The sequence below is a fragment of the Chlorocebus sabaeus genome, chromosome 8, assembly GCF_047675955.1.
Source record: "Chlorocebus sabaeus isolate Y175 chromosome 8, mChlSab1.0.hap1, whole genome shotgun sequence".
In the NCBI taxonomy this organism is placed as follows: Eukaryota; Metazoa; Chordata; class Mammalia; order Primates; family Cercopithecidae; genus Chlorocebus; species Chlorocebus sabaeus.
In genome coordinates, this window is record NC_132911.1 from 73,955,363 (window position 1) to 73,978,750 (window position 23,388).

Genomic DNA, 23,388 nt, shown 5'->3' on the forward strand with positions numbered 1-23,388 from the left:
TCTAGTTTCACTCAAGAACCACTCAATTTGAAACCACTCAGTTACATTAAATGTATTGAATATGTATACAAAGTATATTAAAGTTATATTAAAACTAGGCAGAGGGCAAAGATACAATGAATTATGGCATGAGAATTCTTCATGCCAACTTTTATGAAATTCCAAACATATTTCCTGCAGGTATAAAATTACAAAAAGCACTTAGATTGCCAAACCAGGCCACAGCAGTCGACTCAACATACAATGGTATACACCAGAATTCCAATATGCACTAGAAATACAGCCCCCTTCTCCCACTTAACAGCATCCAGAAGTTTCTCTTCATATAGTACATCTGCTGGGAAAAAGGGAACAAGTCCCACAGCAGCGTTGGGAAGGCTCAGGGTCCTAGATCACAGAAGTTTCCAAATCGTGGAGGTTGGTATAAGAAGCGAAGCATGGCAGACGAGAAGCATAATTAAAGAAGACTAAGCCATAGTCATTCCTTTGAAAGGAAACTCTTGTTTCTCAGTAGGATTTCTCCAAGACAATAGTTTCCAAACTTAACAGATCAACAGGATCATCTGGATGCCTTTAAAAAATGCAGATTCTAGATTCTAGAGCGTGACCACAGTCCTACTAAATTAGACTCCCCCAACCCCCGCCAGAGGAAGGTCCATGAATCTGCAATTTGAAGGATGTGCCTCAGATGATTATGATGTTCATACATGTGTAAACATCCACACTAGGGTTTTTGATATCAGAATCGTGGACTAACATTACACACTACACATCACAGTTCTCAAGCATCCTTTAAGCCTTGGCTTACACATCGATTCCTCTTAATGATCTTCCTATTTAAGCACCCCTCCCCAAATGCAATATATAGTTTCCTTGATTTATAGCACCTGCCCTGATTTGTAATTCCTCATTGTTTACTTGTTTATTGTTTGTCTTCACATGAGAGTCTAAGTTCTAACAAGGCAGTCCTCCTTCCTGCTAGGACCCGGCACCTAACACAGAGCATGTGTATATCATCTTTGGTGAATGAAAGTACACTGAAGCCATTGATCTTGTTACATCTCATCTCCACGTGTATAACATAGGTGGAGTAGAAGTTATTATGCCTAAATTGATGAGGTGAACCAGAACAGTTGAGTGGCTCAAGACTGCAGAGGAGCATGTGCAGGAGCAAGTCTAACATCCAGGCTCAGGCTTCCAGATCTACCTCCACTCCCTTCCCACTATCTCACCCACCTCCCTTTAGAGAATATCAAACCTTGGCTCCAGTTTATCAATATCGAACTCGCTGAAGAGCTGGTGACTGTGTCTCAAGGTCTTATATTTATTTGCCTGGCATACAATTGTGCAACTCAGAAGCATAAGACCCCAGGAGCTTCTGGACAAACTTTGAACACATTCTATGCATTTAACAAAGAAACGATAAACATGATGTAGAGTGGGAAAACAGAAGTTCATTAGAAAATTTTGGCTAATACTGCCTAAGCAATTTATAGATTCAATGCTATTCCTACCAAACTACCAATGACATTCTTCACAGAACCAGAAAAAAACTACTTTAAAATTCATATGGAACCAAAAAAGAGCTTGATTAGCCCAGGCAATCCTAAGCAAAAAGAACAAAACTGGAGGCATCATATTACCTGATCTCAAACGGTACTACAGGGCAATGGAAACTCAAAAGACAGAGAGAACCATTTACTGGCCACATCTGTGATCAATAAGAAATAAACATCTGGAATTAGAATATACACGTGTAAGGGTTTTTTTACATTTCATTTTATTTTTAATTGACAAATAATAATTGTATACATGTATGGGGTACAATGTGATGTTTTGATGCATGTACACATTGTGGAATGATTAAGTCAGGATAATTAGCATACCTATTGTCTCAAATACTTATCATTTCTTTGTGGTACAACATTTAAAATCCTTTCTCTTTGTTATTTTGAGATATACAATACATTATTGTTAACTACAGTCACCAAGCTGTGTAATCAGACACCAAAACGTATTCCTCTTGTTTAACTGAAGTTTTGTACCCGTTAACCAGCGCCTCCCCTTTCCCCGTCCACTCCTGGCCCTCTCCCACACAGCCTCTGAAACCACCACTCTACTTTCTACTGCTATGAGTTTGACTTTTTTAGATTCCATATATAAGTGAGCTCACGTAGTATTTGTTTCTCCTTACCTGGCTTATTTCACTTAATATAATGTCCTCTAGGTTCATCCGTGTTTTCACAAATGACAGAATTTCCTGGTTTTTAAGGCTGCATAGCATTTCATTGTGTATTTATACACTGTCCCACATTTTAAAATCCATTCATCCATTGATGAACACTTAGGTTGTTTCCATGTCTTGGCTATTGTGAATAGATAGATGTGTGAGGTTTTTTTTTTGTTTTTTTTTTTTTTTTAATGAAACCTTTTTTTTTTTTACTTTTATTTTAGATTCAGGAGTACATGTGCAGGTTTGTTACACATGTAAACTTGTATCATGGAGATTTGCTGTACAGATTATTTTATCACCCAGGTATTAGCCTAGTACCCATTGGTTGTTTTTCCTGATCCTCTCTCTCTCTCCTCCCACCCTCCACCCTCCAAAAGGCCCCAGTGTGTGTTGTTCCTCTCTATATCCATGTGTTCTCATTGTTTAGCTCCCACTTATAAGTGAGAACATGCGCTATTTAGTTTTCTATTCCTGTGTTAGTTTGCTAAGGATAATGGCCTCCAGTTCCATCCATGTTCCTGCAAAGGATATGATTTTTTTTCTTTTTTATGGCTGCATAGTATTCCATGGTATATATGCACCACATTTTCTTTATCCAGTCTACCATTGATGGACATTTAAGTTGATTCCACATCTTTGCTATTGTGAATAGTGCTACAATGAACGTACAAGTGCATTTGTCTTTATAATAGAACAATTCATATTCTTTTGAGTTTATACCCAGTAATGAGATCGCTGGGTCAAATGGTATTTCTGTCTTCAAGTCTTTGAAGAATCACCATGATGTGTGAGATTTTAATGTATAAATATGCTCCTGAAAGCTACATACCAAGTCTAAATTTTGACAATCATAACTAAAGGACCCAGGCGTGGTGGCGCATGCCTGTAATCCCAGCACTTTGGGAAGCCGAGGTGGGTGGATCACCTGAGGTCAGGAGTTTGAGACCAGCCTGACGAACATGATGAAAGCCTGTCCCTACTAAAAATACAAAATTAGTCAGGCATGGTGGTGGGCGCCTGTAATCCTAGTTACTAGGGAGGCTGAGGCAGGAGAATCACTTGAACCTGGGAGGAAGAGGTTGCAGTGAGCCGAGATAGCACCATTGAACTCCAGCCTGGACAAGAGCACAACACTCTCTCTAAATAAATAAATAAATAAAGGAATTCATGATAAAGCAAAAGACTTTGTTACAATGTAAAAAGTTTACTTTTCCTCCTGGAAAAAAAAAAAGTATGTATTTTAAGTTTTCATTTTTATATATCAGTTTTTCTTAAAGCAAGACAAGCTTAAAGGTTCAAAATTGAACCAGCATAATCTGAAATCAATTGATTAATAAAAATGCACAATAATCAATGTGAATTTTTAGCCAAATAATTCAGATAGAGTGACAATTTATCTTTTAAGTATCTGAAAAGATATCAACACCAAAGAGGAAAACGAATACTTCTTTTTTAACTTAAATACAATTGCCAACGAAATGTGTGAATGTTTTGTATGGCACCTAAATTTTAAAAAGAAAAAAGGACAAGCAAGTCATTCGAATACAGTCAAATTTTCCAAAAGAAAATTTGAAAAGATTTAGAATCCTTTGAGTCACTTAAAAGCAGCTTGGTCAGAACATTTAAGCACACTGACTCCCCAAGGCTACTTACAAGATGATGATTGTAATCACCATACTATCATTATTATGCCAACTTTATTATTATTATTATTATTATTATTATTATGCTATCTTTCACGCATGGAGATACAGCTACTGACCTAAGGAGTGTGGTGTGTGTGTGTGTGTGTGTGTGTGTGTGTTTTGTGAGGAGGGGAAAAGGAAGGAGTACTTTTTTTGCTTTGGTTATGTTTTGTTCTTTGCTAGGATGGGTGAGCATTGCTCTATTTCCTGCCTCCTGGAGATCGGTAGCATCATTTGCAAGCTGACAAGACAAGATGAGAGCAGGGGAATATGGAGCACAACAACAATGAGGACTGACTCACATATAACTCGTGGTCACGATCACAAGTCTCACTAACATTGGACTATGCCTAACCCAGTGAGGTCTCCAGCTACAGAGGCAAGATAACCCCCACTGAGAATTATAGCTGTGTATAGTAAAGCACCACTGCATGGCTTAAACATCTGATTTCCATGCCAGGACAAAAAGGTTCCAGTGCCCCAGGCACAAGTGGGGGTTCTGAGAGCTTGAGGAGGCACTGCATTTAGTGGTACTGGCCATGCTGGAGGGTAGAGCCAATGCAGATCAAAGCACAGCTTCCTGAAAAAGCCGCAGTTAAGATCCAAGGAAATAGTGCACTAGCATCTGCAGGGACTAGGTTGGGAGAAGGAAGCGAGGTTCCAGGCAGTGGACATAAGCAGCAGGGCAAAGCAAGATGGTGGAGGAGTGAGGGTAAGAAACAGAGCCTCCAGAGGTCTTCTGAGTCACTGTAAAGCTGTTACCATAGCCTGAGGCCTAAAAGTGGACAGAAAGGAAGCTGGAGGAGTGCTGTTCCAGCTCCCACAGTAAAGACAGAAGAAAGCCAAATTCTAACAAACACTGACCGCTCAGCAAGTGTGTGATATCATGGCGTGAATGACGTTGACCAATTTCAGGAGTCCAAACTTTATTTCAGACATCACTTTCAACTTTTCAGGCAAAATATTTTATGAAAGTAATTAAGTAGAAAAATCAATTAATGAAGTCTTAATTTCCTTTCTTTGCGCATACAAACTCTGAATGGAGCACCAATAGACAATAAACTCACTACAGTTAGATAGAGAAGGAAGAACAAGAGACTTTAATAATAATTTACAAACTATAATTTGACCTTGGGTAAATAAGAATTAAAAGAAATCTAAAATTTCCTGCTCTGGCTGCAGCAAGGTTGATATTTCTGGAAGACACTATGAAACAACCCGTGAAAATGCTTTGTGGCCATTTCTTCTGCTGGTTTTTTTTTCAGTCTACACTCCCAAACACAATACACACAGACATTCGCGAGCACACCCATGAACACAGACTCTGCCTCTATGAGAGAAGTTAAGCAAAAAGGCCCATATCTGCATTTCCAGGGCATTGACTCTCTGCTCCTTTATTCAATCCATCCCACCTTCCCACTTCTAATAAATGGCATGAACCAACGTCTCAGCAGGCAAACTATCCATGAAAGTTCCAGACCCACTCCAGGAACCACAAAGGGCTCTGGAGTTATTCCCATAGGCAACCAGATCTTGCCAGTTGGAGACACAACCAGAGATTTTAAAGTTCAGAACTGGATAGAGAAAACATAAAGATAGCCCGTGAGCTTCTGTGTTTAGGGCTACCTCCCTACGCTCCTCAGCAATTAAACTTGATTACAACCAACAGCGCCTGTCGTAATTACCAGAAGCCCATAGCAAGAGCATGTCGTGAGGAAGCTATTTATAACCTGAAAGCTTTGTCTTCTTTCTCCCGCGTCACTCTTTGCTTTGTAGGGGAGCTCTCAACAGAATGTCCAGACACAAGGAAGCAGAGATTCCATGCATCCCTATAGGGGATGGGGTGGATGCCTAATGGAGAGGCTCGGCCCGGCCAAGAAGACTCTGGTGTAAGGAAGCCCACATTTCTTGTGCCTCTTGGCTCAGGGTCAACCAAACACACAGCACCCAAGCAGGAGTAGTCAATATGGGCGTGCTGAGCAAGCCTATCCTGTGAGGCGGGCAACCCGTTCAGAAAAGCCACAAGAAGAGCCGTACCCTGCCAGCTAAAATGAAAACTAACACCACTCTCTTCCTGAACAGAATTAAATTTGAAAAGTAATGACAGACACATTTTTGAGTGTTTAACCATGTGCCAGGCCAGGCAGTGTTTTAAGTGCATCCTGAGCACTGGCCCACATGATCCCTGCATTAACAGAGGCAGGATTGGGCACAGAGAGGTCACAGAAGCTGCCCCAGGTTGCACCACTGGCCAGGACAAAGTGGGAATTCAAACCCAGGCAGCTGGACCCCAGGCGCCACTCTCTTAACAAGATTCAACTACTTCGAGTACACTAGCATCTGGATCTAGGCCACAGTAGGTTCAGAAGAAACCAGAGTATAGTTTTGAGAAGACCCTTTGCAGCCCTCTCATTTAATTCCATCAGTTAACAAATGCGAAAACTGAAACCCAGAGATGTCGAGTGTCTTGCTGGAGGTCACGAAGCTCACAGATCATCTTAAGTCATCCAGAATAAATGGTGCTAAAGAAATCCTCAAACTAGATTTTAAAGCCCTTGGGGGTCAGGAGGTACTTCTTTTTTTTTTTTTTTTTTTTTTTTTTGAGGCAGAGTCATGCACTGTTGCACAGGCTGGAGTGCAGTGGCGCGATCTCGGCTCACTCCAAGCTCCACCTCCTGGGTTCACACCATTCTCCTGCCTCAGCCTCCCGAGTAACTGGGACTACAGGCACGAGCCACCATGCCCTGCTAATTTTTTGTACTTTTAGTAGAGACGGGGTTTCACCGTGTTAGCCAGGATGGTCTTGATCTCCTGACCTCATGATCCACTCGCCTCGGCCTCCCAAAGTGCTGGGATTACAGGCGTGAGCAACCATGCCCAGCCAGGAGCTACTTCTTAACATTAGTTTCAGAAATACAGTATATACAATATAGCAACTCTCCTCTCCCACTGTTCCTAACCCTAAGCAAGCTTTGAAAAAAATCACAGCTTAGATTAGAAGCCATCTAAGGAGACATGGGTCAAACATTGTACAGAAAAGAAACTGAGGTCCTGAAAGGTTACGTGATCTGGTCAAAGTCATGTCAGTAATTGTGGACTAGTTTGTGTCAAATTGCACATTAGTCATCGATGTATAATTTACCATTTCTACAAAACTGGATGACCTGCAAGGTTTATGTCCTAAATTAATAATTTCCAAAGTATAGTATGAGTCTCATATAAGTACGTAAATAAGTGCCCCACCAGAATCCATATGAGGGCCCTGCAGACCTCTCCCTGACAGCAATGGCTCTAGAACCTAAAAGGAAAGAAAGTGTGTACAGAGGAGAACTTTGCACAACCAAAAAACTGAAGCCAGCAATTTGGAGTAAGACTACCCATCGCTCTTCGTGGCTTGCATTCACTACCACTGCCCTCCACCAATCCTAAGTGAAGAAATTCAAGCCGATTTCTTTTGAGAGTTTTAACAATAACAAAATAACTGGAGACATCTTAGCAGCAAAACCAAATTTTGGAACCATTTTCTAAGATTTATGTGTATCTTTAAGTAAGTCTTTCTCGCAGGTAATTTTTCCGATTTCTCTACGCAGATTTTTCATCTTGTTAAAAGTTGCTGCTGTCCTCCACCTAAGGCAAAGCCATTAAAATGCAGTTCAAATCAGGACACATTCCCTTTCCAGCCGAAATTAAACAACAGAGACATAAGCAAATTTCTAGACAAAATACAGGCAAATATCTTCCCCCAAAAAATGTAAAGACATTCTGCAAATGAGGATTGTTGATCCGTCATTATACATTGACCAGAAATTGATTTACAGCCAGGAAGTCTAAGATCGGGGATTTACTCTATGCAGTCTTATTCACTTAAATTTCTCATTTCTCTTTACAAAAAGAAAATTATCTTAAAACGTCTATGACCTTTGTAAGAATTTAAAGTGAAAAAATTAGGAAAACACCTGACAAAACCAAGACTCATTACAGTATTATTACTAAGAATTCCCACATGCTAGAATGCCAGGAACTGTACAATTCCATTTCAGACACTTGCAAATTATATAATTTCATTCTGCTGAGAATATTAATTACATAAATATGCTCTTTACTTTTAAGCAGGGGTAACCTGCGCCTGTCTTTCTAAGTTATATTAGGGAACGAGGATTAGCGTTTTTGCAGGGTGACAGTTTAACGAGCAGTCGTAACTCCCTAGAGGGGAAGTATACTCTGAATTTACCATCAGGTAATACACAGCTGCTGGGAAAAAGGAGTAAAAGGGCTGCCTGACTCCCCAGGGACAGCTGTCCTACGACACCATCTTTCAAGCCGCTGGGAGGTGGAGAACGTGCTCAAGGGATGGGCTTCTGATGGCTCAAGGACTCCTCTGGAGACCTGAGTCCCAAGTTGCAGAAAAAGACCACATCAAGTCAGACTGAAGAAAGCACAGAACCAAAGTAGTAGAACACTTAAGAGGTGACAGGAATCTAAGAAACCACTAGCCTTACCCCTTTGTTAAAATCAAAAAAACTCAGCCAAAGTCCCACCAGAAGTTTAGGGACTTTTCCCTCCCCTCTTCGTAACACCAGTGGTTAGATCCTCGGCTTTGGAGGAAGACCTGACTTGTGGTTTTGTCACTTTTTAGATGACCTTCAGCATATTATTTAACTTCAATTTCCTCATCTATAAAATGTGGGAAATAGGATAACTACTACATAGTTGTTCTGAGGATAAAACAAAATAATAAAGTATTTAGAGCAGAAACTGTAACAAACTACAAGAAAAAAAAACATAAAGGAAAAACTACATGACATTGATCTTAGCGATAATGTTTTGAATATGACCCCAAAAGTGCAGGCAACAAAAGTAAAAGTAGACAAATGGAATTACATCAAAATAAAAAGCTCTGCACAACAAAGGAAACAACAGTGTGTACAGACAGCCTACAGATCAGGAGAAAACATCTGCAAGCTATACATTCAAAATATACAAGTTCAAATACCTCAATAGTGAGAAAACAAAAAAATTCAATTAATAAATAGGCAAGGGACTTGAATAGACATTTCTCAAAAGAACACATACAAATGACCACCAGACATGAAAAGAATGCTTAATATTGCAAAGAATTATGGAAATACAAATTAAAATCACAATGAGATATCACCTCACACCTGTCAGAATGGCTATTATCATCAAGTTTGATGAGGATGTGGAGAAAGGGGAAAACTTGTACACTGTTAATGGAATGTAAATTAGTACAGCCACTATGGAAAGCTGTATGGAGATTTCTCAAAAAACTAAAAATAGAATTACTATATGATCCAGCAATCCCACTGCAGGGTATTTGCCAAAATACCCAAAGTGATTTACCGAAGATATGAAATCACTTTGTCAAGGAGATATTTGCATTCCCATGTTCACTGCAGCACTATTCACAATAACCAAGTTATGGAATTAGCCCAAGTGTCCATCAATAAATGAATGGATACAGAAAACTATTCCACTTTTAAAAAAAGAAGGAAATTCTGTCATTTTTGACAACATGGATGCTGTTAGAGAACATTATGCTAAGTGAAATAAGCCAGGCACAGAAAGACAAATATCACATGTTCCCACTTACGAAATCATGTTCACTTGTGAAATCTAAAACAATCAAACTCATGGAAGCAGAGAGTAGAGTGATGGTTACAGAGGCTGTGGGATGGGGAAGTGGGGAAATGATGATTAAAAGGGTCCAAAATTTCAGGAAGGAGAAATGTTTTTAATTTTTATTCCACAGTATGGTGAATATAGTTAATAGAGTGTGGTACATTTCATAATTGTTAAAAGTAAATTTCAAATGTTCTCATCATGAAAAGGCTAAGTATTTGAAAAGATAGATATGTTCATTAGCCTGAGTTAATTATTCTGCATTGTATTCATAAATCATAACATCACTTTGTACCCATAAATGCATGCTGTTATAAATTATCAAACTACAATTTTAAAAATTAAATAAAGTGTTTAGTACAATGCCTGGCATATTTTAAACACTCAAAAATATTTGCTGTAAAAATAGTCCTTGTTAGACTTCCACCTATGAAACCATATCACAGTTGTTGGGTTTTTTGTTTGTTTGTTTTAGTTAAACTCTCATTTATTTTTAAGAAAAATTCTAGGTCTTATAACTCCTCATTAAATCTATCCTACAGTTCCTCTTGATATCCAATTACTTCATTGATGAGCTCTGCTTTAGAATGCTGATTAACTGCTTTCTAGTTTTCCATAATTCGTTGTCTTAATGTTTTCTTTTCCTAAAGTCACCACAACTAAAAGAGAGGTAAGATATCAACACAAGCGCGCACACACACACACACACAATTACATAATTCCCTCTTCAAGGATTACAGTATTCCCAACTCCAATAATACAGTCCAGAAAATCCCCATAGTTAAATTTGTTTAAGCTGATGGGAACTAAAGTAACTAAAGAAACCACAAAAGCCCTAATATTTTTGCACCCACTAAAAATAATCCACTGGAGCACACCATAGTATCTTCTCTAAACTACTAACAGCACAGTATAGTGTAAATACTACAGAATCTACCGAGCAACACTGTAGCAATGAGTAACACACAGTTAATTTCTATTTCCTATCCCTTGCTTGCTAGAAGACTTTCTTACTTACAAATATCTTTTTCCTAAGTCTCCTCCATCCACATATTCAATACTTTTCTGATTCTATGATCTAGAGATTTTGACTTCTAGTTCCAAGATATAAGGAACTCAAAATACTGAGTAACTTGAAAGTTTAAGCTGAAAAAAAAAGTTTAGAGCATCACTATTGGCAATGCTTTATTGGATAATTATTGGATACTGGAGGCTCTTCTGGACATCGTAGGATGTTTAGCAACATCTCTGGCCTAAACACGCTGAAATACCATAGACCCTCTCCAAGTTGTGACAATCAAAAATTACTCTAGACATTGCCAAATGTTCCCAGAGAGCCAAAATCTTTCCTGATTGAAAACCACTATTTTAGAATGACTTGAAAGTTACAAAGCTTTCCACAGGAACTGAAATGAAGAACCTGCAACACCTGAGTATTGTAAAATTGCAAATGCTGGTTGAGGAGGGGGATTGGGCAGCTGTGGGACCCCCATCTCTTTTTCTCCAGCAAAAGGAAACTGAAAACACAGGAAACAGGATGCAAGCACTGGCTACTGCAGGAGCACCCAACACAGCAGAACACATTGACATGAACCCATAGTCTCTACCTCCAAGTATTCCAATCTCTTTCCCTAGAAACACACAGTAGAACAACTCAAATCCACAAGTATGTTTCTTCACCTTCATTTCTCTGCCTGAAGACTTTAATCTTAACATGCCTACTCTAAAATCCACTTTACCTTTTTCTTTTCCCAAATCCCTATTTCTTCTTTTTAAAATTATGCCCAAAAGAAATGATTTGAAATTCCCACACACCTAAGAAAACAATTCTCATCACTGAAGGACAGACTCACATTATTTAACATGTGCTAGAATGCTTCATAGGCTGGAAGAAATGACTTTACCATTCAAGGACTTGAACTTTTTAGAATTTCCATTTGTATCATAATTATGTTTTTAATTCAGATGGATTTATAGTCCATATACCCATTTCAGACTCAAGGCAATTTGACTGTATAACCTGGACAGATCTCTTAATTTTTAAAATCATCTTAATCATGTATAAGTGTATACAGTGGTGTTAAGTATATTCACATCATCGTGCAACAGATCTCTCAGATCTTTTTCATCTCACAAAAGTATTAATAAAGCTCTAAATCCATTAAAGAGCAACCCCCTCCCAATTTTCCCCTCCCCTTGACCCCTGGCAACAACTATTCTACTTTTTGTTTCTATGAATTTGACTATCTCATGTAAGTGGAACGATACCGTATTTGTCTTTTTGCCACTAGCTTATTTTCACTTCACATAATATCCTCAAGGCTAATTCATGTTGTGTGTCAGACTTTCCTTCCTTTTTGAGGCTGATAATATTATATAGATATATAGATATCACATATTGATTATCTATCCTGCTGAGGAACCCTTGGCTTGCTTCCACCTCTTGGCTATTGCGAATATGCTGCTATGAACACTAGTGTGTAAATATTTCTTCAAGACTCTGTTTTCAATTCTTTTGGATCTATACCAAAACTGGGATTGTTGGATCATATGATAACTCTATTTTTAATTTTTTGAGGCGCTACCATACTGTTTTCTCTTGCTCAAATCCTTTCATCCTTTGGAATCTGGGTTTTCTTGCCTGCCAAATTATCATTTTCACAAATGAGGTTAAATGAGATGATCTCTAGGAAACATCTTGGCTTGAATAGTACCCCTGGAGAGAACCTCAGCCACCGGGCCAGCATGCCCCCTTCTCTGTATGATCAAGTCTTTGCAATGGAAAAACTTCTGATCCTTATTCTCCAAAACCATTTTCAATATAGATCTTACATTTGTTGGTCACCAAACTCCCAGTTCACTGCTAACATTTCTAGATTGTCTTTAAAGAAAAAAGCAGAGCCAAATGTGTAGGTTCGTTTGCTTTTCCCCCACCAAGGGGCCTTAGCAGGTGAGCTCACCTAGACTAACATGGCTTGCAGACTCACCTCTGACATCAAGAGTTCCACCAAAAAGGAGCAACTCGACTGCACAGAGCCTTCTGAGTCAGGAGAAGACAGGCACATCTTTTGGTGAATATCAAAATGGATACCATTCATCTCAGGTTATTTCTCTCACTGAAGTTATCAGTGATCATATCACCCAACTGTGAAATTCTAAGAAGTAGCCATAGTTTATGAAATACCCAAAACTGACATCTACTTTCACAAATGCAGTAAGATATTTTTCTTAATGAAATAGAACTGCAATTAGCCCCTGATTTTACCGACAGTGGCTCCAACCCCAAATCCAGAGAGAGAGACTTCTTGCTACGGAAAAGGGCCAAATATCTCTGGTCTTTCAATCCTTGCTGCTTAAAATGTGGCCCCTGGATTAGTAGCAATGGACTCCCCTGGGAGCATATTAGAAACACAGACTTTCAGATCCAAGCCAGATTTATAGAAACAGAATCTGCATCTTGACAAGATCCCCTGAGAGTCTCACACACATTCAGGTTTCAGAAGGACTGTTTCAGACCACATAGATAACAAAATTCATAGCCATGTGAGAGGGAGATCAATAAAACCCTGTTTGAAAACTCTACCATAAATGCTACTAAAAAGGCTGCTCTCTGTTATTTGTGGGTGGGCTAAATCAATCAATGTGCATCCACTGTCTTTTCCACAGCGAGGTAGTAAAACCCTTTGTTTTGCAGTTAGACCCTGAAATGGGTTTTTTTCTCAGCATGGTAGATGAATTTGTCTTAGAGGCCAAAAATGACCACCACACAGCTGATCAAAATTCAATCATTGCTGCTGTACAGAAGACATATCTGTGGCACAAATTAGCTGTCTCAAACACACACAAAACTCCTGAGCATCCTAACAAGAAGCTGATGCTGTGTGGTCCTCCACTCATGGCATCACATTGTTCAAGGTGATCCTCTGTGTGTCCTGGACTCATCCCCTCAAATTCCTCAACCATCATTCAGACTCATATTAGTTTTCAGTGGAGATTGTTTTTTATTTATTCATGATTTGCACAGACGCTACTTCTAGAAAGGATTTGTTGTAGTTTACAAAGGTAAACACATTGTAAACAAGACAAGCAAAATTAAAGCACCATTTTAAAATGGGTTACGAGTCTTAGGAGACAATGTGTATTCCCACTCTCAATGTCTCCTTTCTCACCTTCTCTCTGCCTCCACTGCTCCTCCTCGGGAAGGGAGAAAGGGGTTAATGTGCCTGATGAATCTGAAATAAACCAGGCATGCTCAGCGCAGCTCCTCTTTTTTGCCTCTTGGGAGTAAGTATGCATGCAGGGAGTGAAACTTTAATCCTGCTCCTTCCTGGCATAAGTCCCACCTACACACCACCACCACCCCCTACTCCACATGGGAGACCCCAGGCAGCCACACTGCTTGGGTCAAGCATTGCCCATGGCTAGATGGGCGAGCCTATTTATTTCTGCTCTTATTAGAAGTCCACTTGCACAAAGATATGAGCTATATTCTGCAACGTCACTTCTATCAGTTTTAAAAGTGGTATTTTGGCCTCCTTGTGCTCCTTTTGCCATATTTCTCAATTAAGTCAGAAATCAAGGTGGGGAAAGAGGTGCTATTTACTGAGCCTGTTTAAAATCCCAACCAGAAGAATCAGAAAAACTAATGCTGTACAGTGCTTAGGATACTTGCTAATACTGGTCAGGAAAAAACAGTTCTGGGTCAGGAGCAGTGGCTCATGCCTGTAATCCTAGCACTTTGGGAGGCCGAGGCGGGCAGATCACCTGAGGTCAGGAGTTGGAGACCAGCCTGGCCAACATGGCGAAACCCAGTCTCTACTAAAAATACAAAAATTAGCCAGGCATGGTGGCAGGCATTTGTAGTCCCAAATACTCGGGGAGACTGAGGCAGGAGAATCGCTTGAATCCAGGAGGTGCAGGTTGCGGTCAGCCAAGATTGTGCTACTGAACTCCAGCCTGGGTGACAGAGCAAGACTCCACCTCAAAAACAAAACAAAACCAAAAAAAAACAGTTCTGAATTTTCTGCCTACTAGGGCAACTGTGTGAGCATGACTGGTGTGGTCGATATGACGGGAGCCATTCAGCACTCACTCCACCCTCCTCTCACCTGTTTTCCTCTCCCATATAGCCTGGAAAATCTAAAATCTACCTTCTCAAAATCGTGTTAACTGGAATAGGCCAGGGGACTCCGTTTGGCCGATAGGACATCCTCTAGAGGAAGCAGGTACTGCCTCCTCCACCTTTCCCTTCTTCTGTGGGAACAGGTGTGTGATACCTGAGACACAGCAGTCGTCACTAAGAACAGCCCAGGAGGAAGAGAGGAGGGACCTGGCAGCACTCAAGGCTGTACCAGCCCCTGACTGCCCACCCCAGCTGGCTTCTAACTCAAGACAAAGAAGCCCCTAACTTGTCAAATCACTGGTACACATAGTTATATGGTTCCAGAGAACACTGAACTGAAAGATATATATATGTATCTTTCATTGTATATATCACTATAAATAAATTTATATAGATATTGATCTGTAGATTGCTCTATATAACGTTACAGAAATACTGACCAAGTTGTTCCATAGGCTGGTCACAGTGGCTCACACTTGTAATGCCAGCACTTTAGGAGCTCAGGGAAGAGGATTGCTGTGGTCAGGAGTTCTAGACCAGTCTGAGCAACATAACGAGACCCTGTCTCTACAAAACAACGTATTTTTAAAAATTAATAAAGTTTAAAAAAAGATTTTTCCATACAATATTTCTCATATTCGGAGAAAAAAATCAAAAAGAGCAAAATATACATATACATATGTTAAAATCATATATGTGTATATGGACATATATACACATATATAATGTTTATATTACTATAAAATCTTGAAGAAATACAACTCAACTAATTTGAAGCTCACTCTACTTTTAGAAGACTAAAGAAATGTTTAAAAAAAATTAGCTGGGCATTGTGGCACACCCCTGTAACCCCAGCTACTCAGGAAGCTGAGGCAGGAGACTTGCTTGAACCCGGCAGGCGGAGGTTGCAGTGAGCTGAGATCAGCCCACTGTACTCCAGCCTGGGTGACAAAATTAGACTCCATCTCAAAAAACAAAATAAAATTTGAAAACTGAAGAAGAACAGGAAGAGAATGAAGAAGAGGAAGAGGAAGAAAGAGGAGGAGGAGGAGGAGCAGGAGGAGGAGAAAGAGAAGGAGAAGGAGAAGGAGCAGGGCCAGAATAGGCCACGGGCAGTGACTCATGCCTGTAATCCCAGCACTTTGGGAGGTCAGAGGGCAGATCACTTGAGGCCAGGAGTTCAAGATCAGCCTGGGCAACATAGCAAAATCCCATATTTACAAAAATACAAAAATTAGCCACGCGTGGTGGTGCACGCATGTAGTCCCACCTACTCGGGGAGGCTGAGGTGGGAGGAATACCCAGGTGGGAGGCTGAGCCCAGGGAACTTGAGGCTATAGTGAGCCATAATTACATCACTGCACTCCAGCCTGGGCAATAGAGTGAGATCCTGAAAAAAAAAAAAAAAAAAAGAAAGAAAGAAAAGAAAAGAAAAGAAAAACAATATGGCCAGGCGCAGTGGCTCATGCCTATAATCCCAGCATTTTGGGACTCCAAGGTGGGTGGGTTAACTGTGGTCAGGAGCTGGAGACCAGCCTAGGCAACATGGCAAAACCCGCCTCCACTAAAAATACAAAACTTAGCGAGGCGTGGTGGCGGGCACCTGTAATCCCAGCTACTCGGGAGTCTGAGGCAGGAGAATCACTTGAACCAGGGAAGCAGAGTTTGCAGTTAGGCACAATAGTGCCACTGCACTCCAGCCTGGGGGAACAGAGCAAGACTCTATCTTAAAATAAAATAAAGTAAAATAAAATAAAATAGAAAATAAAAACTACAAGCTATAATAATTACTTCCAAGTATGTCCTGGGACCTGTCCTTGTTCACCATACATCCTACCACACTCCATGTGGACAAATGTAGACCCATAGTGGTGAAATGGCATACCACAAGCCCCTCAAACTTCAAAGGAGCTTTTACTGTGTTATACTAGGTGCAAATATGCATTACTTAAATGTTCATATATTAAAGAAAGATGATCATCAAATGTTGGCATGCAGAAAGTTCTCATGATAAAACCTTGAGTCCTGAGAAAATTTAATTGATCAGGTTATAACATTACTAAAACACTGATCAAAATGTTCCTGTTCAATGTTTCCCAGGAGTGCTCTCCTATACAATGTTTTAGTTTCCCATGCAATGTCTCTTTGCTTTTTTCCAATTATAGAAAAGATATGTTTAAGGGTTTTCATACTTGGAAAGAGCAAACTCTTTCACTCCACTCTCTGCCCACACCTAGGATAAGTTTGAATTCTACTTTGTCAGAGCACCGTCCCTTACAGTTTGTGGAACACTTGCACACACAGAATCCCACTTGGTCTTCAAAATGTTACAGCAAGAGAAACAAATGTGCTAATCCCCACGTGGAAACAGAGGCTGGGAGAAGCCAAGGGGTTTGTCTGAAGTCCCATGACCAGTTGTTGGTAGAGTGGGACTAAAATACAATTTTTTGCCTCTTTATCTGGTGCTCTTTCTAAGGCACGGGGCCAGTTCCAGCCCCTGTCTTCTCTGTCATGTGAAGTCAGGGCTGGCAGTTAATGGGACACACCAGGGAGGTGGAAGAGTCAGCACCCACCCTGCTTAACTGATGGCTGAACCATGCCAATCATTATTGATCCTGAATATCACCCAATCAGAGTTGTGGCTTTGTCTTCTAGAAATGCATCCTTTTCTTCCTTTTCCTACCTGGTTCGCCATTCTTACTCTTTTCCCTGTCAAATCACAAATTTCTTGCCCCCAAAGAATCACACTTTCTCTCTCTCCTTATATGTAAGATATAATTACAAATTACGGTCTAGTTGCTAACCTTGCTTCTTATTAATACCTACAAAGCTTTCTCTATGCCTCTAGTCAATACTAAGCCTCTCTCCTTGCAGAAGGTAAGGCATTTAGTGGTTATAAATACTGCTGTATCTCATCTGTGACCACATCTCTTCTACAGTTAAAACTGCCAGAATGTTAACATAGAATTTCAAAAGATTAAGATATACAATTACATTCCATTTCAATGGTTTGTACGTTGCTGCAGATATTTGTTTCTGCTCGTAATTACTAACCTACTACCTGATTTTTTTCTTTCCTCTGAGGTTATAACGAGAAGTTAGAAAGACGGACAGGAAGATTAAGAAAGGGGTGGGTGGTGAAAAATGTAATACAGAAGAACAGCTTTGTGAAAATAAGAAAGATTTCAACCTGTTATTTATTGGGAAATGTCTCATATCATAACTGGTCAACACTGCTCATGTTCTAAAGGTACAATGGTCTCTAATTTGTACAGAGGTAGTCTGTCAAACCTACTTTAAAAGGTTTAGGGAATAATCTTATTTTGATCATGTTTTGATGACTTTAAGGCAATTCTGCATTCTGCATTCTGTGCTGTTGGAAAACCCTGCTGAACGTGCCACATCCTTTGGTTTCAGTTGGTTCTCAGGGCTTCTTGCCAAAGAGTCATGCACTGTAGAAGGAAGCTCAAGGGCCCCGGGGTCAGAAAGGCATGGGGTTGAGGCCCTTAGTAAATCACTTAAACTCTCTGAGCCTGTTTCCTCATCTGTAACATAGTGAAAATAATCTCCATCTCGTTAAGGTCATTGAGAACATTAAGTGAAACAATATATGTAAGATTTCTGATTCTCAAACTACTGTAGCTCCTACTGAGATCCATTTAATAGAAAGCAGAATTCTCCTAGGTTTCTTAAAGAATGTGTCTAATGCAGTTTGCATTCATCAATTTTTTTCAAAAAAAAAAAAAGCAATTTAATCAATATCTTTAAAAAAGAAAAGGGCCGGGTGAGGTGGCTCATGCCTGTAATTCTAGCACTTTGGGAGGCCGAAGTGGGTGGATCACAAAATCAGGAGATCGAGACCATCCTGGCTAACATGGTGAAACCCCGTCTCTACTAAGAATACAAAAAAAATTAGCTGGGCGTGGTGGCGGGCACCTGTAGTCCCAGCTACTCAGGAGGCTGAGGCAGGAGAATGGCGCAAACCCAGGAGGTGGAGCTGCAGTGAGCCGAGATCGTGCCACTGCACTCCAGCCTGGGTGACAGAGCAAGATTCCATCTCAAAAAAAAAAAAGAAAGAAAGAAAGAAAAAGAAAAGAAGGAGGGAAAAAAGTGAATACTCTTTCTATTCCTTTCCTTCCCTTGCACACATCACTTTACACTCCTACCTTGCACTGGCAGTATTGCTTTACACTAAAAACACCTCAAATGCTGAGACTGTGTCTCACTTCTGGTCCTCCTAAAACTAGCAGAGTGCCTAGCATGGAATATGCACTTCATATGCACTTGCTATTTTTCTTCTTGATGGGCAACCACTACCAGAAAAGTTAAATCTCAGGGCTGTTGTTAGTGGATGTTCTCCCTTTCGATAGGGTTCTGCCTGTGATTTTGACAAAGTCTGCATTGATGCTACCGAAAATGGGATGAAAGGGAGATCCAAGTTTTCAAAGTAAATAGAGGCAAAGAGCAGCAAGAATATGAAAAACAACTGGGACATTTACACAGAGTCCAGGTATCACTCTACAGATTGATTATTATTTTCAAAGTGATAAATGAATCTGTACAGTGGAAAGACTCACCAATCACTCACTCAACCAAATGATTAAACTTAACATCACTAATGAACAGCAAGGTGCATGTAATATAAAACATCCAGCATTGCCTCTGACATAGTCAGACCAAAAATATTTTGTCTGAATTTAATCAAGCCTCTAGATTGAACTTCTAGTATACAAGAAATATAGGGAATGGAGGATCAAGGTAAGTCGCACCATGAGGAAATGATCATCTAGAATGTGGAACATTAGCCTTGCCCCTTCAAAAAGTCTATGCCATGGTAAAAGAAAAATGCTGAGGCACAGTTCTGGATTACAGAAGGCTAAAGTGGCTAACAGTCAAATGCAATGCATGAATGAATCTTGATTAGTTCCTCATTTTAAAAAAATATTATTATTAGCCTGGGAAACATGATGAAACTGTGTCTTCACAAAAAATTAGCTGGGCATGATGGCACAGGTCTATAGTCCCAGCTACTTGAGAGGCTGAAGTGGGAGGATTGCTTGAGTCTGGGAGGCAGAAGTTGCAATGAGCTGAGATTGTGCCACTGCACTCCAGCCTGGGTGAAAGAAAGACCCTGTCTCAATCAATCAATCAATATAAAAGACTTTCAGAGGACAATTGAGGAAATTTGAATAGGCCTGAATATTTAATGATATTAGGGAATGATTATGAACTTTCTTAGGATGTCGATGTTCCTTCAGTTATGTAAAAGAACACCCTCATTTTTAGAAGATGCCCTAGCAGTGTCTGCAATTACTTTTAGAGGGCTTAGCCTCCCATCCCCCAAAATATATTTCTATACATACATACACTCACACACAGGTTGATAAAGCAAGCATGACAAAATAAACAATCATTGGGTCTACATGGTAGGTATACTGGTGCTTATTGTACTATTGTTTCAACTTTTCTGTGTGTTTAAAATTTTGTCTTAATAAATCTTAGAAAACACGAAGGCAAGGTAACAAGTAAGTTATTCTTCTCTACCCAGAAAGGAAATTCCTTTCTCTTGCAGGTAGTAATAAAAATAAGTTATAAAACTCTTTTTCTGACCCATTGAACCAGTTAGTGGGGATTACTGAGGACTCAAACACCCCTCTATAACAGCTTTTGGGGACAGTAACTGTACTGAGGACAAAGCATAGCCCTCTTATATTGGATATCATTTACACTGTCCTTTGAAATATTACTATTCCCAAATCAAGGGTCCTATCAGCACATCACTAATAAACTGCTAAATATAGCTAGTATTTGTTTATGTACCATTTTAATTTTTTAGGAGATGGGGTCTCACTATGTTTCCCAGGCTGGTCTCATGCCCCTGGGTTCAAGCAGTCCTCCTGCCTCAGCTTCTTCAGTAGCTTGGACTACAGGCACACACCACCACACCCGGCTTCCATTTCAGTTTTTTTCAGTAAAGTAAAATGCTTTAGCTTGTTTAGTTTGCACTCCAATAGAGAAACAGAAAAACAAAAATCTCATCTGGTATGACAGCCACTGATCCTTCTTATGGGTTTAAACCCATCCCTTGGAAGTTCAGTTTTGAAGAACAAGCTACTACAGGGAAGTACTGACAACCTCGAATGTCTAGGATATAAGTTTTCATACCCTCCGCAACTGCTGCCTGGCCTAACAGGAGCCCCCTGTACTTAACTCAAGCACCCCGTCCACTGATGCTGACTTATGCAAGTCAACACAACAAATCCCAGAGCCACAGCTTTTCAGAAAAATAGGAATGGATTCTTCTCCCAAGTTCATACAATTGAGGGTTTTTGACAGCAATAAAAATAGCTTTGGATAAACCTTATAACCTGTGGTGTTGCTTCTTCATAAAGATAAGCCAGTCATTTGACATTATTCAAATTTTTGTTGTTGTTTTTAGACAGTGGTGCAGGTGACATATTAAAAAAAAAAAAAAAAAAAAACAGGTATGAATCCCAGCGCTTTGGGAGACCAAGGAGGGTGGATCACCTGAAGTCAAGAGTTCAAGACCAGCCTGACCAACATGGTGAAACCCCATCTCTACAAAAATACAAAAATCAGCCAGGCATGATGGATACCTGTGATCCCAGCTACTCAGGAGGCTGAGGCAGGAGAATCGTTTGAACTGGGGAGGCAGAGGTTGCAGTGAGCCGAGATTATGCCATTGCACTCCAGCCTGGGTGACAGAACGAGACTGCGTCTTAAAAAAAAAAAAAAAGAAAGAAAGAAAGAAAGAAAGAAAAGAAAAGAAAGAAAGAAAAAGAAATACAGGTATAAAGGCAATAAAGCATGATATATGTAGTCTGGCCACGCCACCATCCCTGCTGCTCTGGACAGAAATCAGAAGCAGCAGTAGAAAGAAGCAGAAAATCATTCAAAACTTTACACACAAGGTACTGCTATTCCTTCCTCAACAAGTGTATTAGAATATAAACTTGACAAATTGGAGCTTTTCCATAGGTAGGTAGCAACAGAGAGAAGCATCACCCCACAGTTTAAAGTTTATGTTACTTGGGAAAAGACAAACATGAAGTATGAGTCTGAAAATTAGTTTCAAGAACTCTCAACTAACTGATTCTCTCCCAAACTGAAAACACACCACAGCAAGGCTAAAACATAAAATAAAGTGAACTTTAATCTATAATATATATGAAAATGTGAAAGAAAATGCTTCCTTTTGATTTTTATAAGGAAAGTAAGTTTCAGTGTGAGTGAAACATATCTGAGAGAACAGGAAAGTCTTACCTAGGTACAAAGAGGAGTTCTCTTTCTTGACATTGTCATCTAAGTAGGTTGGTCCCAGGGTATAAATAGGTGTGGAGCCCATTCCAATGAGAATCTGTGCGCAAATGAATAAAGCCACGTAGACCCAGTGATTATTTCCTCCCGAGTCCTTCGGACAGGCCGGGGGCTCCAAAGTGGCGGTGGAGTTGCCACCCTGACACAGGCCGTCGTTGGGGGCCGAGGCGTTCAACTCTTGGATCTGGTAGGGGGGCGAGATGAAGTGAGGTAAGGCGAAGAGGGCTGCCCCGAAAGCGATGAGGAGTCCACCCACGGCCAGCCACAGGGGCCGCCGACCCCGGCCGCCGAAGTAGCTGACGAACACCACCACCACCAGGTTCCCAATGTCGAAGCAGCTGACCAGCAGCCCTGACTCGGAACTCTTCAGACTGTAGCGCCTTTCAATGGTGGTAATTACGCTGCTCAAGTACCCAGAGACCATCAACGCCTGGATGAAGGTCAGAAAGCACATGCACACCAAGAAGCAACGGGAATCCGTGAGGACCACGTAGAGGCACCTTCTCTCCTGGAGCGTGGCCAGGGCGGAGGACACCGAGAAAGTTTTGCTGAGGTCCACCCTGTGGTTACAGTCCCCGAGCCCCGCCGAAGTGGACGGGGCAGAGGGACTGGGGGCCAACTGGTTCGGGCCTTGCTTCAAGTCCTCGTGGCCAGAAGAACCCGCACAGCCAAAGGCCGGCTTGGCGTCTCCACTAGTGGGACTGAGGCTCGGCCGGCAGGAGGCGCTGCTGAGGACCGGTAAACTCTTAGACCTGAAGGTCTCTGGCTCGCACCTCTCTTGGACAGCTCCTGCGGTAGCCGGCGCCTCCAGCTGCTCTCCTGGCCCGGGCTGTAGTCCAGTGCCTTCGTCCATGGCGCTTACAATTCAGATTCGATAGCTGATGGCACCCAAGCACTCCGGCACGTTTCATCCACCGGCACGAGGGGCCGAAGCCAGGCCCACTCAGTCTTGCCCACCTGGGACTGGGGCTGGGGGCGCAGGGCCGCGCAGCAGGGCATCCTCACCAGCTGGAAGGCGCCCAGTGCATCCTGATCAGAGATGAGACTCCAAGGCTCAGCAGCCGCGTGCCACTGGGGGTAGGGGTCCACGCGGTCCTGTGATGAGCCCTGCTCGGCGTCCCTCTCCGGGAGGTAGCTTGAGGCAGGCGTCTCGCGCGTCCTGGGCTCATCCCTTCCGCCGCCGCCGCCGCCGCCGCTCGGCCCGCGGCCAGGAGCGAGTGCACCCCGCGCCGGGCGTGGGGGGCACTTAGCGCTGCTGTCCGCACCGCATCCCACCTCGCTGCGCCAGGGGTACCGGGTCCTCGCTGCGTGGGCTCGCGGCACCCTCGGGAGTGAAGCTGCCAACCTGCAAGGCAGAGAGAGGGCGGTCA

General features: G+C 41.3%; 1 protein-coding gene across 2 annotated transcripts in view; it reads right to left on the reverse strand.

The window, feature by feature from the left end:
- Positions 1–22,872, reverse strand: part of SLCO5A1 (solute carrier organic anion transporter family member 5A1) — a 159,171-nt gene extending 136,299 nt beyond the window's left edge. For both annotated transcript variants that reach the window (XM_038000417.2, XM_008000825.3), the window contains exon 1: positions 21,965–22,872. In XM_038000417.2, the coding sequence (XP_037856345.1) occupies positions 21,965–22,871 (907 nt within the window). In that variant the 5' untranslated portion in view covers position 22,872. The remainder of the gene's footprint in view (positions 1–21,964) is intronic.
- Between the last annotated feature and the right edge of the window lie 516 nt (positions 22,873–23,388).